The sequence below is a fragment of the Pelobates fuscus genome, chromosome 1, assembly GCF_036172605.1.
Source record: "Pelobates fuscus isolate aPelFus1 chromosome 1, aPelFus1.pri, whole genome shotgun sequence".
NCBI lineage: Eukaryota > Metazoa > Chordata > Amphibia > Anura > Pelobatidae > Pelobates > Pelobates fuscus.
The window spans coordinates 64,875,304-64,892,304 of NC_086317.1; the positions used below are offsets into that span (position 1 = coordinate 64,875,304).

A 17,001-nucleotide genomic window follows, 5' to 3' on the forward strand; every position below is an offset into this window, starting at 1 on the left:
TCTTTCCTACAAGCTATCCATGTTAAGTTCCTTTAACCCTTCCTTGTAAGTTTTGCAATCCATGAACCAGTTTAGTAGCCCTTCTCTGAACTCTCTCTAAAGTATCAATATCCTTCTGGAGATACTGTCTCCAGTACTGCGTACAATACTCCAAGTGAGGTCTCACCAGTGTTCTGTACAATGGCATGAGCACTTCCCTCTTTCTACTGCTAATACCTCTCCCTATACAACCAAGCATTCTGCTAGCATTTCCTGCTGCTCTATTACATTGTCTGCCTACCTTTAAGTCCTCAGAAATAATCACCCCTAAATCCCTTTCCTCAGATGTTGAGGTCGGACTCTATAAAATATTCTATACTCTGCCCTTGTTTTTTTACGTCCAAAATGCATTAATTTGCACTTATCCACATTAAATGTCAGCTAAATCACTGAAGTGGTCATGGTTTAACTTTTACTATTTTTATTCTGTAGACTGCATTTTCTATTCACATTAGATATGGGTGTTTGGATTGAGCATTAGTAACAGGTGATATCACTTAGTCAGATGGCTTTCTTTGTCACTTTTCAATTATTTGCATTTAACTTTAATTTTGTTTGACTATTTGAAGTGTATTTCTTGCACATTCATTTAAAAAAATATATTATGAAATGTTCAGTATTGTAGTGGGTATCACAATATTTGTTCTCTTTTTTTAATAGTTTTATTTTAATATTTTTGCCAATAAACATTCCTTTTGCTGAAAAAAAAATAGTGAAAAAAGAGAAGTACTTAAACATGGGTCAGCGAACAGAAATCTGCTAATCCAAAAATGCTGCTTAGTTATGTATTTTACCTTGAACCTTGATCTAGCTGTAAGAGGGTGGATGGACTTTATATCAGCTATAAGTGTCCTTATTATGAAATCACGAGATAAGAAAATGAAAGATCATGAACAATGACTATCTCATGAGTTTACAACACAGTAACCGGCAGTTTGTGTGCTCATAAATGATTAACTGTAATAACAGTTTATGATATTTTGAGCACTTACAATCAATACAAATTTTGTATCATATGAATGCAATTAAAATTAGCTATTGACACTAAATGATGTAGAAAGCACCCGTGTTTTTTTTTTAGCTAACTGCACTGTATTTAGCTTTTATTGTAGCTTTTTAAAGAGAGAAAATTGTTTGTAAAATTTGTAACTACAAAAAAAGCATAAAAAAACAATATGCAGAAGTAACCAGAGACCAAGAAAAGGATGTAATTATCAATGATTTATTTTCAGAGGGAAAATGTAAAAGAAGAAATTTGCACAGGAGATGTATTCCCTGTATAGATTTTGTATGGTATACTGGTGTTATAGTTGAATTATAAAATTTGTTACTGAACAAATATTTCAAATAAACGACAGGTTTCTAAGTTATTGTCATGTACATCGTTTGGGTCCCTTCCAAAATTGGTTAAGATTTAGCTTTTTGGAATTATGTGGAACAGGAACGTGTGGTTTAGACCTTCATGTTGTATACTGTGAGCTTCATTCATGACTTACCTCCTGTAATTTTGAATTCCTGACCCTAAGAGGAGCAAGGCTGCAATTGCTAAAAGACCTACTACGACTCCAAATGCAATCAGCCATGACTCTTTATTATTATTAACAATGGAAGCCATCGTAGGAGGAATTTCCAGAAACTCCAAGGTTTTATCATCCAGCAGAAATGCACTGTTTATCCTGTTCCTTTCATTTCTGTACTCAAGAAAGAGAAGAAAATAATAAAACATATGCATACATTTTATTGGAAGGAATGCTATATTTACAATTTTTATATATTAAAGATGTCTTGGCACTCACCCATTGTAGAATTTTAATCCAGAAAACTTGCTTTGGGCCTACTATATATAATCCAATCGATGTTTCAACCCTAGAGGGTCTTCATCAAGATCTTAAGATAGACCCACTAGGGTCGAAACGTCGATCGGGTTAAACTTTATACAAACACTTAAATCACGCTGAAAAGATCTGCGAGTGCACCTTTCCTTTGGAATATATATATACATATATATATATATATATATACATATACATATATATATATATATATATATAATTTCTGACCATGTCCATGGTAGCACAACAATAGGTACCTCCTGCCATCCCCTAGACAGTAACCTTATTAAAAGAAAATGTATAATCACCCCCTCCTGCCCCTCCTTTTTCTTCCTGTCCTATCCCCATATATACTGCTTTAAGACAAATAATTTTTTTTCAGTTTTTGAGTTTTTTGAATTTTTGTGCCATGGGATATGGATTATCTTTTGTATTGTTTCTCCCGACCTTTTTTGTATACTATGTCCTTTTACCTGGTGATCCTGTGAATTTTTGGGCTGTTTAACAGCACTCCTGAGCAGTGTTTTGCCGATTTACTCAAATTTTCTAGCCTCTCAAATCTATAGGATTCTTCCTGTGACAAAATGCCTTTTGTCACTGCATTTTTATTTGACCAACTGCCCTTTGGCGCTGGCTGTTGGAGGAGGGGTGCATTGCCATTTAAAAAGACTATTTGGGGCTTATTGGCTTCTAAAAGACTGTTTCTGCCCATTTGAATCCATGGGAAGATGTGTCGCTTCCTCTCCCCGTTTCCTGTCTATTGTTCCAGCAGGGCGTTGTCCCAGGCACACTGCCAGACCAGTTGGAACTTGCTGTTTTGCCCCTCCTCGGTCTCTCATCAGCTCTTGCTATGTTTTTAACCCCATGGCGATTTAACTGTGGTTGTGGTATCTGAGCGCTGTTGGGATATAGTGAGCGCTCAGATCCAAGCTATCTGGGGATAGATTGAATATGGGGGTTCTGTTAAGTATAATAGGAATTATGTATTTTTATGTGTTTTTACTGTTGTTGTGAACAGAGCTATTTTCTGTATGCTGGAGGTAATTGGCTTACCACAACCAAGCCATGCTTGCAGATGGTCACAAAGGGACTTTCAACTAACATTTGACCCACTGGACCAATTTGTATGATTTTGACGTATGTTTGTATTTGGAGTATGCTGATTCTGAAATGTGATGTATACTTTTAGAGTTATGAATATTGTGTAAAACTGTGTATTTTCCTGCCTGTGATAATTGAGACCATTGTGTTCAGTAATTATATCACAGGCAGAGGGGAGAATTTTGTGTGGGAGTGTCTGAGTGTATTGTACGTATTGATTGGTTGTTCTGCAAAACCCTGTGGGCAGTACGATGTGTGTAAAATGTGCATAAAAGCAGAGTGTTTGATTAAAAGCTTCAGTTCTACTTCACCCTCAATTTGGAGTGCCGTCTCTTATTGGGGGAATCTGCTAAAAGGGATTGCTATGCTCTGCATACGCCCTTGCTATATTCACTGCTAAGCTATTGTAAGAGCTTGTTCTGGTTTCTGCTCTCTGAAGTAGTCTACAGTGGTTTTGGTGTCTGCTGGTGTGTTTGGAGCCCTCAGGAAGCACTAGGAGCATCCATCAATGGAGGTACCCAGTCGGGGTGCCAGGTGATCCGTTACACTTCCCCATAGCTTATTTCATTCCAGCTTCTTCCTGTGATACTGTGCACTCACAGACCAGGCCGAACGAGCATATGCGAAAGAGTTTTTTGGTCTTAAGGGACACTATAGTCACCAGAACAACTACAGCTTATTGTATTTGGTCTGGTGAGTATAGTCAGTCCCTTAAGGCTTTTTGTTGTAAACACTGTCTTTTCAGAGAAAATGCAGCTTGGCCAGGGCTGTTTAACTTGTGTTGGCTGTGCCCCTGATCTGCCTCCTTGGCAGTCTCAGCCAATCCTGTGGGGAAGCATTATGATTGGCTCAGACCACCACTTCTGATGATATCAGCAGACAGAGGCAGTTCACTGGCAAACAGGGGCAGAGCCAGAAACTGCAGACTTGAATACAAGTAAGATTTTACTATATTTAGGGTGGCAAGAGATGGCCGGCGGGCTAGATGGTGGTTTTAACACTATAGGGTCAGAAATATATGTTTGTGTTCCTGACCCTACAGTGTTCCTTTAATGACGTTCAGCACTCTTTTCAACTAGCTCTTCCTATTTCTCCCTTTTAGGCATGTGCATGGGGAAAATATTCGGCTCGGTTCGGCATTCCGAAATTCGGGACTTTGTCAATTCGGGACTTCAGCAATTCGGCACTTCAACACTTCGGAACTTCTGCAACTTCGGCACTTCGGCCCTTGAACACTTCGGCACTTCAGAACTTCGGCAACTTTGGAACTTCGGCAACTTCAGCACTTTGGAACTTCGGAACCACGGTATTAGGCAGTTATCTACCAAAAGGCTGAAAGACCTAAATTGGTCTTTCAGCCAAATTTACTAATACTAAGTAAAAATTACTTAGTATTAGTAAATTTTGCCCCTACTCGCTATACCGCGAGTAGGGGCATGTCTATTAAACAGTGAGCAGCATGTGGCTGCTCACTGTTAAAAAAAAAAAAGCAGCGGGTGGGGGCCCTAGCAGCGGGTGGGGGCCCTAAAGAAAAAACAAAGGGGGAGGACCCTCAGGGATGGGGGCCCTAAATACAAATTGGGGGGGACCTAATGTCCTCCCCCCTGGCCCCCACCACTGAGCGGTGGGTGGGGACCCTAAACAAGAATGGGGGGGACCTAATGTCCTCCCCCTGGCCCCCACCCCTGAGCGGTGGGTGGGGGCCCTAAATAAAAATTGAGGGGACCTAATGTCCTCCCCCCTGGCCCCCACTCCTGAGTGGCGGGTGGGAGCCCTAAATACAAATTAAACCCCCCTCCCCCCAGGTGACCTAGGGGTCCCCAAACCCCTAGTCATCCCCTCTCCAAAGAAATAAACCCCTACCTACCCCCTCACCCTAAAAATAATGAGGGGGATAGGTCGGTTATTATGGATTTTTATTTGGCCTTTTTTGGGGCTGAAAAAAGATTTTAGAAGAAAGAAAACATTGAATGGTAAGTTTATTTTTATTTTTACAGGTACTTAGTTAAAGGAAAAGCAGGAAAAGCAGGTGTAGGCACTCTCTAAAATAGCTAAAATGTGGCGCGGTCTACCACTCTGTATTTTGCACCACTTAGTTAAAGGTCCCCCTCATTATTTTTAGGGTGAGTGGGGTAGGTAGGGGTTTATTTTTGGGGGGAGGGGGTGACTAGGGGTTTGGGGACCCCTAGTCACCTGGGGGAGGGGGGTACATTTGTATTTAGGGCCCCCAACTGCCGCTCAGGTGTGGGGGCCAGGGGGGAGGACAATAGATCCCCCCCTTTATTCTTGTTTAGGGCCCCCACCCACCGCTCAGGGGTGGGGGCCAGGGGGATGACAATTCAGGTCTTTCAGCCTTTTAGTAGATAGCTCCCTAATATCGTGGGAATTAGGGAGTTATCTACTTATTCATTCCTGTCATTACATGACTGGCTAAGTAACTTACATTTTATATAAATGTAAGTTACTTGATTGTTGTAAGTGTTGCAAATGCTTACAGCTGAATCCTGGCTATGTTTGTATACTATGTATTTGAAATTGTATACAATGTAACATTCTTCTTCTTTCACTGGGTAAGTATATTAGTACTTAGGCAATACTGTGCTTCGGAACTTCGGCACTTTGGCTATTCGGACATTTGGAAGCACCCGAATGTCTGAATTAACCGAAATTCTGCCGAATTTTAATTCAGACCGAAACGAATTGCACACTATGTTCACTATGTTTTTGGCTTATATGCTCTATTTAGGCAAACAAAAAAACTCACAGGCACTCCAAGTGTAAATACACAGGAAGGTTTATTGCAACAAAATGCACCGCAATGTTTCGACCTCTTGACAAAGACTTTTAGTCAGGTCGAAACGTTGCGGTGGATTTTGTTGCAATAAACCTGCCTGCGGCTTTACACTTGAAGTGCCTGTGAGTTTTTTTTGGTTTGCCTTGCAGTGTTGGGATTGCTGGTCCTGCTCCGAAGCACCCGTGCCCGCTGGGAATGAGTGCGGTACCTGCCATCAACTTTGCTATATGCACTACAATTGTGTATATAACTCTATGTATTATTTGGTAAACAGGAGAACAGCAATAATGTTATGAAAAAGGATCCTATTTCTCTCTAACAGTTATAAAGGCATGGGGAGGGATACTAACAGTGACACAGCTAAATTAGAACTATGTTGAACTGAACTGTGAATAAAAAATGCAAAGATCTCTCAAAAGGAGGTAGGTACTAAAGGAACACTATAGCATTAGGAATACAAACATATATTACTAACTATATAGTGCTATAATATCTTTTTAGAGTCAGAGCTGCCCCCCAAATCAATGAAAAACAAGCATGCCTGTCTTGCCACAATAGCCCTGTCTCTGTTGGCTTAGATTATTAGTATTGATGATCTTAGCCGATCCAATAGAGATGCATAAAGGAACTAGTCATAGCTACAAGAGGTGGCATTATGCAGTATGTAAATACTGCCTTTTCTCAGAATAAATAAAAATAAAAAAGCTGTAGTGGCTGTGGTGCCTACAGTGTTTCTTTAATCTATTAAGATGTTTATACTTCAGACTTTGTCTTAATTTGTACATACCTGGAAGCCTTGAATTGTAAGTATATGAAGAGTATGAAAAAAAGAAATGTCTCTCTGTATGGAGCTAACAGTTCATTGAGCAAGTCATTGAAATCGGCAAATGTGGTCAGCCAAGGTAAGGAGACTATTTCATAGGCTTATAGAACACTATATGGGCTATGCATTTTACATTCATCACACTCGTTTATAAATATAGATTTTCTTTTCACTTTAACTTTAATGTTTTATCTTCTTGTTACCAATATATAATTTATTCAGTATTTAGATGAAATAATAGTGTTTGACATTTGTTCATTAGAACCATAATATTACCTGATGGCATGTTCTACAGTGAGACTTGGAACAGGGGCTGAGGAATTAACAGGAGATGTAACCAGGAACCAAAATGAGACCCTCTTTGTAATATTGCAGAGTACAATATTCGAGATCCTGAGCAATAGAAAATAGACAATTACCAATAAAAGTCCAGCTTTAATGCAGGCATTGTTTAAACAATCACATGTGGTTCCATTACCCAAGGCAACAGAAATACGAGCTTTGCGTTTAATTGCAAGAAATTGTGATTGCATTTGGAGTGGTTTTTAAAATTGTCTGGAGGCTGTGTAAATACATTTTCTTTTTTTTCTTTTTTATGGATAGGTAATTATCTCAGAGTGCTTGTGTCTGCACTTTAGCAAAGTATTTCCATCGTGACACTGTCATGCTTAATAATGTGTGACTAAATGTGGCCTTACACATTATGGAGCATGACCCTGTTCAAAGAAAATAATAACCATTCACAAATATAGACTAACATTAGTTCATAGAAACGTACTATATTCTTAAAGGAACAAACACATATTCCTAACACTATATGCTAAAAAGCACGTAGTCATTGGTTGTCGTCATTCCCCTTGCCCTGTTTAAAAAGGTATTTAACTTGCCTTATTCCAGCGCCTTGCTGGTCTCCTTGAAGCTGGCACCACCTCTGCTCCATCTCTTTGGCTGAGATAAGTGGCGGAACTACCGCCGGCTCAGGGGGCTCATCGGGTGGTCCATGCGCTTAGAGACACCTAATGGTTAATATGGGTAGCTCTAAGCGCATGTTTGGCTCTGTTGCTTAACAGGGACCCGGTCAGTTACCGCAGCCCTTTAAGAGCCTGACCGGGCCCTTGTGATATCTGCCGGCTGGTAGGAAGTGAAAGCCGATCACTTCCTCTCATCTTCTTACAAAGTGCTGTGCCGGAAGGGACTTAATAACGTTAAGTCTGGCCATTCTAAGGCTTAGTAATACGTCTTTCGGACCCACCTTTTATGGTTTCCTCTTTCCTTCGTGTTGGGTTATGACTCCCGTTACACTTCCTAGCTCCTTTGCGTGTTTCTCTTTCACCCCCAGCCCATGTATCTCCCCACAGCCCCTCTGTGTCCCTTCTTCAGCCCCTCCGTGTCTCTTTCATCCCCAGCCCATTTATATTTCCAGGCCATTCTGTCTGTCTCTTTCATCCCCAGCCTCTCTGTGCATTTGTCTCACCCCAGACCCATCTGGGTGTCTTTCTCCTCCCTCATGTCCCTCTTTGTGTCTGTCTCCCCACTTAGGTCTCCCTGTGTGCCACTCTCCACTTCCTGTCCCTTAGTGGTTCTCTCCCCTTCCCTTCTTGTCCATTAGTGATCCTCTTCCCCCCTCTTCCCTGTCCCTTAGTGTCCTGTCTATTAGTGGTCCACCCCATCCCCCTATTGTTCCCCTCCCCTCCCTTCTAGTGGTCCTCTCTTCCCCTGTGTGTTCCTTTCCCCTTCCCTGTCCCTTAGTGTTCCATGCCCTGTCCCTTAGTGTTCCTTTATCACCCCACCCACCTTTGTTGGCCACTCCCCTCCCTCGTTGGAATGCCTCATTACCTCTCTTGTAGCGTGACTGAGCGGAGCGTCAGTTTCCTGTACCTGGCCGGACTGTCAGGATGTGCTCTCTCAGCGCTCTGCTCCGCTGGGCCACATTACACTGAGTAACTGGCAGGAGGGAGCGCTGTGCGTGTCCCTCCTGCCGGTCACTCTAATCTAGCGCCCATCCGGGCTGGTGCTCCATAAGGCGGCCGCCTGTGCCGCCTTATGGACGCGCCGGCCCTGTACATATATATGTGTATCTGTTGGCTAATGTGTATCTATATCTGTGTAAGTATGTAAATCAGTGTGTGTGTGTGTGTCAGGGTGTGCAACAGTGTATAAATGTCAGCGTCTGTGCATCTGTGCGTGAAAGTGTGCATCTGTGTGTCAGGGTTCATGTGTGTGGCAATGTGTGTTAGTGTGCTTATATCTGTGTGTCAGGATATGCAGCTGTGTGTGTGTGTATACATGTCAGTGTGTGTGCATCTGCATTTTAGGGTGAGTTTGTTTGTCAGTGTGCTTGTATTTGTGTGTCAGGGTGTACATCTGCGTGTTTGTGTATATGTCAGTGTGTATCTGTGTGTCAGAGTGTGTGCATGTGTAAGTGTGTAAATTAATTTGTGTGTATTTGTCAGTGTGTTTATATGTGTGTATCTGTGTGTTAATGTGTATGTATATCTGTGTAAATATGTTTGTATGTGGCAGTGTAACTGTCATTTAAAAAAACACACACACTAAGTCTTCAGTGAATACTATGCTACCAATATACTTCCCTAATACTATCCTTACCTTTTGTGTCATTTTACCCCATTCCCTCTAGCATGTAAGCTCATTGAGCAGGGCCCTCAACCCCTTTGTTCCTGTGCGCCGTCAATCTTGTCTGGTAACAATTATATGTTTGTTAGTCCACTCATTGTAAAGCGCTACGGAATTTGTTGGCACTATATAAAAAATAAAATAGTAATAATAATATATCCAAGCAACAACATGCAAACACACTCATGTAATCTAACACAAACATTATATACAAACACACCCCTGCATTCAAACTCCAAATTATATAGAAACACACCCTTTCACTCAAATATCAATACTGCATACAAATGAACATCTTAATTTAAAAGCCAACATTGCATCCAAACACACCCCTGCAAACAAACACAAACATTACATACAAATACACCCCTATATTAAAACATTGCAATTATATACAAGCACCCCTTCAATCAAACACCAACACTACACAGAAAAGCCCACCTACATTTAAAAGCAAACATTACATACAAACACACTGATGCATTCAAAAACAAAAACTACACACAAAAGCACACAAGATTTAAAAGCCAACACTACATACATACACACCCTTGCATTCAAACACTTACACTACACACAAGTACACTGCTGCATTCTAATGAAAGCCGTACATACAAATACACCCCTATTTGCACACATATACTCTGTACAAAAGCATGTTACATTCAAACGCACAAACACTGCTCAAAATAATGCAACCCTGCAACTAAGGACAAATGGTAGATCCTCAGCTGGCATAGCATCCTTGGAGTTGTAAGACAGGTGGGAATTTACCTTTTGGAAACTCTTGCACTAGAGGGGACCCAAAAATCTTTCTTTCACCAAGGTCCTCTCTACATTAGTTCCACCAATTTTGCTGATCACCAATCCAATGCTTTTTCATGACACAACACTCCTACAATCAACATCTCCTCATCGAGATGCATTGAATCAATGTATCTCTATGAGGAATGCTCAGCGCTTCCATTCAGAGCGTGGAGACGCTGAGCGTTAGTGAGGCACATTGTGAAACTCTGACCCAGGAAGCACCTCTAGTGGCCGTCTGAGTGACGGCCACTAGAGGTGTTAGGCAATAATGTAAACAATGCCTTTTCTATGAAAAAGCAATGTTTACATTAAAAAGGCTGCAGTAGACACCAAAACAACTATATTAAGCACTTGTTGTTCTGGTGACTAGTGTCCTTTAACATCTTCACAAACTTCTCCCTCTGAATGTACACCAAAATTTCTCAGTTTGGAAATGATAGCCAAAACTAATGAAGAAAAACCAGCATTTGAGACAATTTATGTGAAACTTTGAGGCCTAATTTGAGACAATTTATGAGGTTTCAGGTCTAATTTCCAAATTTTACTGGTGCCAATATATGTTGGTTAAAGGGGATTCGGATTCCAAACTGCAAAAGATGGATTGATGAATGGATGGATTGATGAATGGATGGAATGATGGATGGATGGACATGTTTTTAACAGCTGGTTTGGTTCATGAACAGATAGATGGAATTTGGATTGCAATGATGGATTAGGATAGCTAGGAAGCAGTGTTTGATGATTTAACTTTGTATTTTTACTTACTCAAATGCATCATTGTTTGTGTAACTCCTCATAGTAAAAGCCATTACTGCTTTAAAGAGATACTCCTCATCTGAGTTCCATGTGTACTGTAAAGGAAAAATATAATATGTAAATGTAAATATAAATTTGAAGGGCATATATACACAAAATTACATACTACTTTTGTGTCCAAGTTTAAATCAGTCAGACAGTCACTAGTGGCCCTTCCAGCTATGAGGAGGTGCTAATTGTCACAGTGCATGCACAATAGCACAAACCTGTTGGATTGGCTGTAATGATGATCTCAGCCAGGGCTGAAGCATTGGCTAAAACGGTAAATAAATCTATTTAACTACTTTTGGGGGTCCAATAATCTCAATCACCCCTAGATTACTCTAACATAAGGAATACAGGTTTGTATTATTAAAGGAAAACTATAGGCACCTAGACCACTTCAGCTCAATGAAATGGTCTCGGTGCCAGGTCCCTCTAGTTTTAACCCTGCAGCTGAAAACATAGCAGTTTCAGCCTCTAGTAGCTGTCTCACTGAAAGCCGCTAGAGGCGCTTCCGCGATTCTCACTGTAAAAACACAGTCAGAGGACGTCCATAGGAAAGCATTGAGTAATGCTTTCCTATGGGCGGTTTGAATGCGCGATTCTTGTCGCGCATTCGGAGCTGAGAGGCAGATCGGGGCGGAGAGATCCCCAGCACCAAGGGAGCCCGGCGCTGAAGAAAGGTAAGTGCTGAAGTGGTTTTAACCCCATCAGCCCAGCGGGAGGCAGGCCACAAGGGTGGGGGGGACCTAAGGACTATATAGTGCCAGGAAAACAAGTTTGTTTTCCTGGCACTATAGAGATCTTTTAATGGCAAACATTCAGATACACATAGAGACAAACATATCCATGCAAACCAAGAGATACACATACAGTGCCAGGAAAACAAGTTGGTTTTCCTGGCACTATAGAGCTCCTTTAATGTTAGAGTGTTCCTATAAATAAACACTCCAGGTTGGAATTGATTGTTTTAATAGATTACTCAAACAATGCATTTTTTAAAATGAAAACAAAAACTAGTAAAAAAATATGGAAATTAAAAAGAACATTTGCTGCAAATTAGTAGGATTTGCAGATTCAATGAGCCATCACTAAATCAGAAAGAATTGAAGCTCTGATTATTTTCAGAGGGATTAGATCAGAACCTATAATTTCCTGACCAGTATTGTATTCATCACACAGAATAAACCGAACGACTGACTAAGTTCATAGTAGCCATAGCACCACCGCCTTTAGTGAATAATAACCCAATTCACAGTTTTGGGTTATGGAGCTATTAGATGCAATTGTGGCAAGGCTAAGACTGCATACGAAGTAATAAAGGAGATTTTTGGCCAAGACTTGTAAATGCATGTCATACAAGTACTTGGGCAGGCAGAGAAGAAGTATTAGCTTCCTCATGTGATGTCTCTCACTGAAGGGAGGGGCTTATACCTAAAGCAATTGTATTTTCTTAAAAGCATTGCAGTATTAATTAATTAGGTAAAGTAAGACAAGGAGAGGGCACCTCTTTCCACCAATAACCTAGGCAAGAAGCATAGGTTGTTTTGGTTCTTGTAAAACATCTATGTTAGGGCTCCGCTCGCGGCAGCCCATGGTAGCCGCTCACGGCAGCCTCTCTCTTACCTTCACCGCAAGTGGTCGCATCAAGCGGTCGCATCCTTCTTCTCATCTCCGCTCGCCGCAAGCAGTGTCTTCCGGCACCTGCGCGCCACTCTCAGTTGCTCCCCCTAGCGGCAAGTTTGATGCTGCACAAAAGTGCCATCGCTGATTAAAGTGGGAGGTACCTCCCAAGTGTGATAATTAACTCTGATTGGAAATTAGCCAATCAGAGTTAACCTAAGTGTATTTATACTTACCATTCCCATGTCTCCTTGCCCTGCTGTGGTCTTTCATAGCCCAACAGCGTGTTCGTACTGTGTCTGATTATCTGGTTACTAAATTTTGGCTTGCCTCTCGTTTACTCTGTCTTCTGTGATCCTTGACCTCGGCTTGTCCTTTCGTATTCCGTCTCTCTGTTGTCCTTGACCTCGGCTTGTATCCTGACTACTTTATCTCTTTTGTATAGCCCGGCTACACTAAGGACCGGTATTGCAATTCTGTGTGTCTGTGATCTATCTGCGTGTCTAGGTTCCCCTGGTAAACGTGACATTACAACAGGGCCACATGGAACCTGACGATATTTCACAACAACTAGCTACTCAGAATTCCAGGATGGATGGTCTTGACCATCGTATGGATCAGTTTGCCCAGGCACTACAGACCATCCTGCAGCGTACTGCTCACCTCCAACCAAAGGCACAGCAGGCTACGGCTGCTCCTCAGACTCCTGTTCTCAAGCCTGTACCCGTTGTTCCAGACCATATGGTTAATATGATGCCACCTCAGTGTTACAGTGGTGATCCAGCTCTCTGTCATAGCTTTTTGAACCAGATTGACATACACCTAGTTATGAATCCACGCTCGTACCCCAACGACAGAACAAAAATTGCATTCCTTATTAATCATCTGTCTGCTAGGGCTTTGGCCTGGGCCAATCTCATATGGGAGTCGGGCCCTACCATGTCCTACGCTGACTTTTTGTCTGCGTTCAAAAATACATTCGACATGCCAGGGAGGGTTACCTCCACGGGGAAAGCCTTGTTGAGATTTAAACAAGGCTCTAGATCTGTGGCAGATTATGTCATGGAGTTTCACACTCTATCAGCAGCAGTGGTATGGAACGACGCCCTGGTAACTGCCTACAAGAAGGGTTGGCTGGTTATCTTTTAGAGGAGATAGCGTCCAGAGAAATACCAATTCTTCTGGACGATCTCATAGATTATTGCATTGTCATAGACAATCGCATCAGGGAAAGGCGAAATACCTATAATAGAGTGTATTCTGCACCGTTTCCTTCCTTACCCCCTACGCCTTTGCTCGCTCTACCTCCACCCAGTCCTCCACCCGAGCCTATGCAAGCTGACTCAGGAGTAAAATTTGCGTAGACGATGAGAAGGCTTGTGCCTTTACTGTGGGAAGGGGCATCTAAAGGAACTTTGCCCTGAACTTCAGGGAAACGCCAGCACCTAAGGCCTAGCGAGGGGTCAGGCTTGGGTGTTAGGAAGCTAGCTCCACCCTCCCCTCCTGATTCCACCAGACCACTTATCACTGTCATCTTGTTTGCTAATGGCAAATCCATCCCTAATACTGCTATGATCGATTCAGATGCAGCAGGCAATCTTATGGATGAATCCTTCGCTAAAGCCTCTTCCTTGACTCTGATATGAAGAGTTACACCCTCAAGGCCATTGATGGTAGACCATTAACTAAGCCTTTTGTTACCCATGAAACCCCAGAATAACAAATGTCTAAAGGGACATTGCACAAGGAACGCATCACCTTCTGGGTGGTGCTGGTTTCTTTTTTGTTACCAAAAAGGAGGGTGATCTAAGACCCTGTATTGATTACAGGGGGTCTTAATAGGATCACGAATTCATAACGCGTACCCCATTCTCCTTATCACTGAACTTTTTGACCGAGTAAAGGGATCTAAGTACTTCACCAAGTTAGATCTCAGAGGGGCTTATAACTTAGTCAGGATAAGGAAAGGGGACAAATGGAAGACTGCTTTTAATACCCGCAGTGGCCATTACGAGTACTTAGTGATGCCCTTTGGCCTCTGTAACGCTCCCGCGGTTTTCCAAGACTTCATAAACAACGTCCTCCATGATGTACTGCATTTATTGGCAGTGGTATACTTGGATGATGTACTCATTTATTCTCCAGACCTTAAGACCCACCAAAAACATGTTCAACTGGTACTCAAGAAACTGCTACAGAACGGTCTTTTCTGCAAACTGTAGAAATGTCTCTTCGACCAGATCTCTGTGCAGTTCCTTGAGTACATCATATCTGCGAGGGGCTTTGGTATGGACCCCTCTAAACTGGAAGCGATTAAGTCATGGCCGCTTCCACAAGGACTCAAAGCCGTACAAAGGTTCATGGGCTTTGCGAATTACTATAGGAAATTCATTAAGAACTTCTCCTCCATCATAGCCCCTATTATCAGAATGATCAAGAAGGGGACTAATCCCCATATTTGGAGCACCGAGGCTTTTGAAAAGTTAAAAGCAGCGTTTACAACAGCTCCTGTTTTGCACCATCCTGACCCGTTGCTACCATTTGTTGTTGAGGTTGATGCATCCGAATCAGGAGTGGGAACAGTTCTTTCCCAGAAAAACCCCCACAATGACCCTCTCAATCCTTGCTGCTATTATTCCAAAAGGTTATCTGCCTCTGAGAGAAATTCCGATGTTGGAAATAGGGAACTGCAAGCTATCGTCCTGGCTTTCAAAGAATGGAGACACCTTTTAGAGGGCTCCAGACACCCTATTACTGACCACAACAACCTCTCAAATCGCCGAGGTCAGACGTTTATCTTCTCGACAGGCTAGATGGTCCTTGTTTTTGTCCCGTTTCCAGTATATTATCACCTATCGACCTGGTTACCGTAACGTCAAGGCCGACACTATTTCCAGGCAACATGAACCCGTAGAGACCACCCCTTCTACTCCTGAAACCATTGTACCCTCTGCTAACATTGTTGCCGCTACTCATCTTAACATCTCTTCCACTTTTCTTGATTAAATAAAACACTATTAAGCACATGCAGCCCCTGAGACACCTGGTTTGCAGTATGTAAATGAAAGAAATAGAAAAAAGGTCATGTCTTTATTTCACATGTTAAAAACAGCGGATCACCCAGGTATTAAGAAAACACTTGGACCCACCATTCCATTGACTTCATAGTGGACCTTCCCCCCTCAAAAGGTCACACAGTCATATTAATGGTCACTGACACATTTTCCAAGATGGCTCATTTTGTCCCTCTGGAAAAGCTTCCTTCGGCTGCTCAGCTCGCTATTGTCTTTTCGAAGGAAGTATTTAGATTGCATCGTATTCCCAAGGTCATAGTCTCAGATAGGGGTCCCCAATTCATTTCCAGGTTTTGGAGGGGCTTCTGTTCAGAATTGGGCATCTTCTTGTCCTTTGCCTCTTCCTATCACTCACAGTCGAATGGTGCTGCAGAACGAGCGAATCAGTCTCTGGAACTATACTTGCGCTGCTTTGCTAATGAGCGCCAAGACAATTGGTCCAGTCTTCTCCCTTGGGCTGAGTTTGCCAAGAACACGGTATCTCATACCTCTACGGGATTAAGCCCTTTTCAAGTGGCTCATGGTGTGCAGCACAGTGTACTTTCCGGTGTATTCTCTGAAAAGAGAATACCCGCTTTGGACGACCCCCTTGCCACTCTAAGGGAAATGTGGGATCAGGTCCATGTAGCTCTGTACCATGTCCTAGAAGAAGTATGCTGATCGCTTTAGGGCTGCAGTTCCCAGCTATGTTGCTGGTGACAGGATTCGATTGTCTACGAAGAATTTGCGTCTCTGTGTCCCTTCTATGAAATTGGCACCCAAGTTCATTGACCCGCAGGGTTAACCCTGTCTCTTATACTCTGGAACTACCCCCATTTCTGCATGCGTAATACCTTTCACACGTCCCTTTTGAAGCCAATTTGTATGCAACAGGTACACCAAACCCGTTATTCGTCCTGTTCGTACTACCCCCAGTGACGAATATGAAGTACAGTCCCTCCTTGACTCACACTTTTATCGTTTAAAGTATCTAGTTTATTGGAAGGGTTATGGCCCGGAGGAGCGTTTATTGCGTATTAGCCTCTGATTTGAACGCCCCCCGTTACATTCTCGGTTTCCCCTGAAGCCTTCGGCTTCCCGCCTTCCTGGCACTTGCGTGCAGCATGTGTAAATAGGCACCCGAGTCAGCCACCTGATCAAGTACCTCCCACGTGTGATAATTAACTCTGATTGGAAATTAACCAATCAGAGTTAACCTAAGTGTATTTATACTTACCTTTCCCATGTTTCCTTGCCCTGTTGTGGTCTTTCATAGCCCAATAGCGCGTTCGTACTGTGTCTGATTATCTGGTAACTGAATTTCGACGTGCCTCTCGTTTACTCTGTCTTCTGTGATATTTGACCTCGGCTTGTCCTTTCCTATTCCATCTCTCTGTTGTCCTTGACCTCGGCTTGTACCCTGACTACTCTATCTCATTTGCATAGCCCGGCCACTCTAAGGACCGGTATTGCAATTCTATGTGTCTGTGATCTATC

General features: G+C 42.4%; 1 protein-coding gene across 1 annotated transcript in view; it reads right to left on the bottom strand.

Annotated features, from left to right (window-relative positions):
- The window catches only part of CLTRN (collectrin, amino acid transport regulator), a 56,491-nt gene that overhangs the window by 11,915 nt on the left and 27,575 nt on the right, over positions 1-17,001 (bottom strand). The window contains exons 3-5 of the mRNA XM_063449198.1: positions 10,796-10,881; positions 6,866-6,982; positions 1,536-1,730 (exon numbers count right to left, since the gene is read on the bottom strand). Coding sequence (XP_063305268.1) covers positions 1,536-1,730; positions 6,866-6,982; positions 10,796-10,881 — 398 coding nt within the window. The remainder of the gene's footprint in view (positions 1-1,535; positions 1,731-6,865; positions 6,983-10,795; positions 10,882-17,001) is intronic.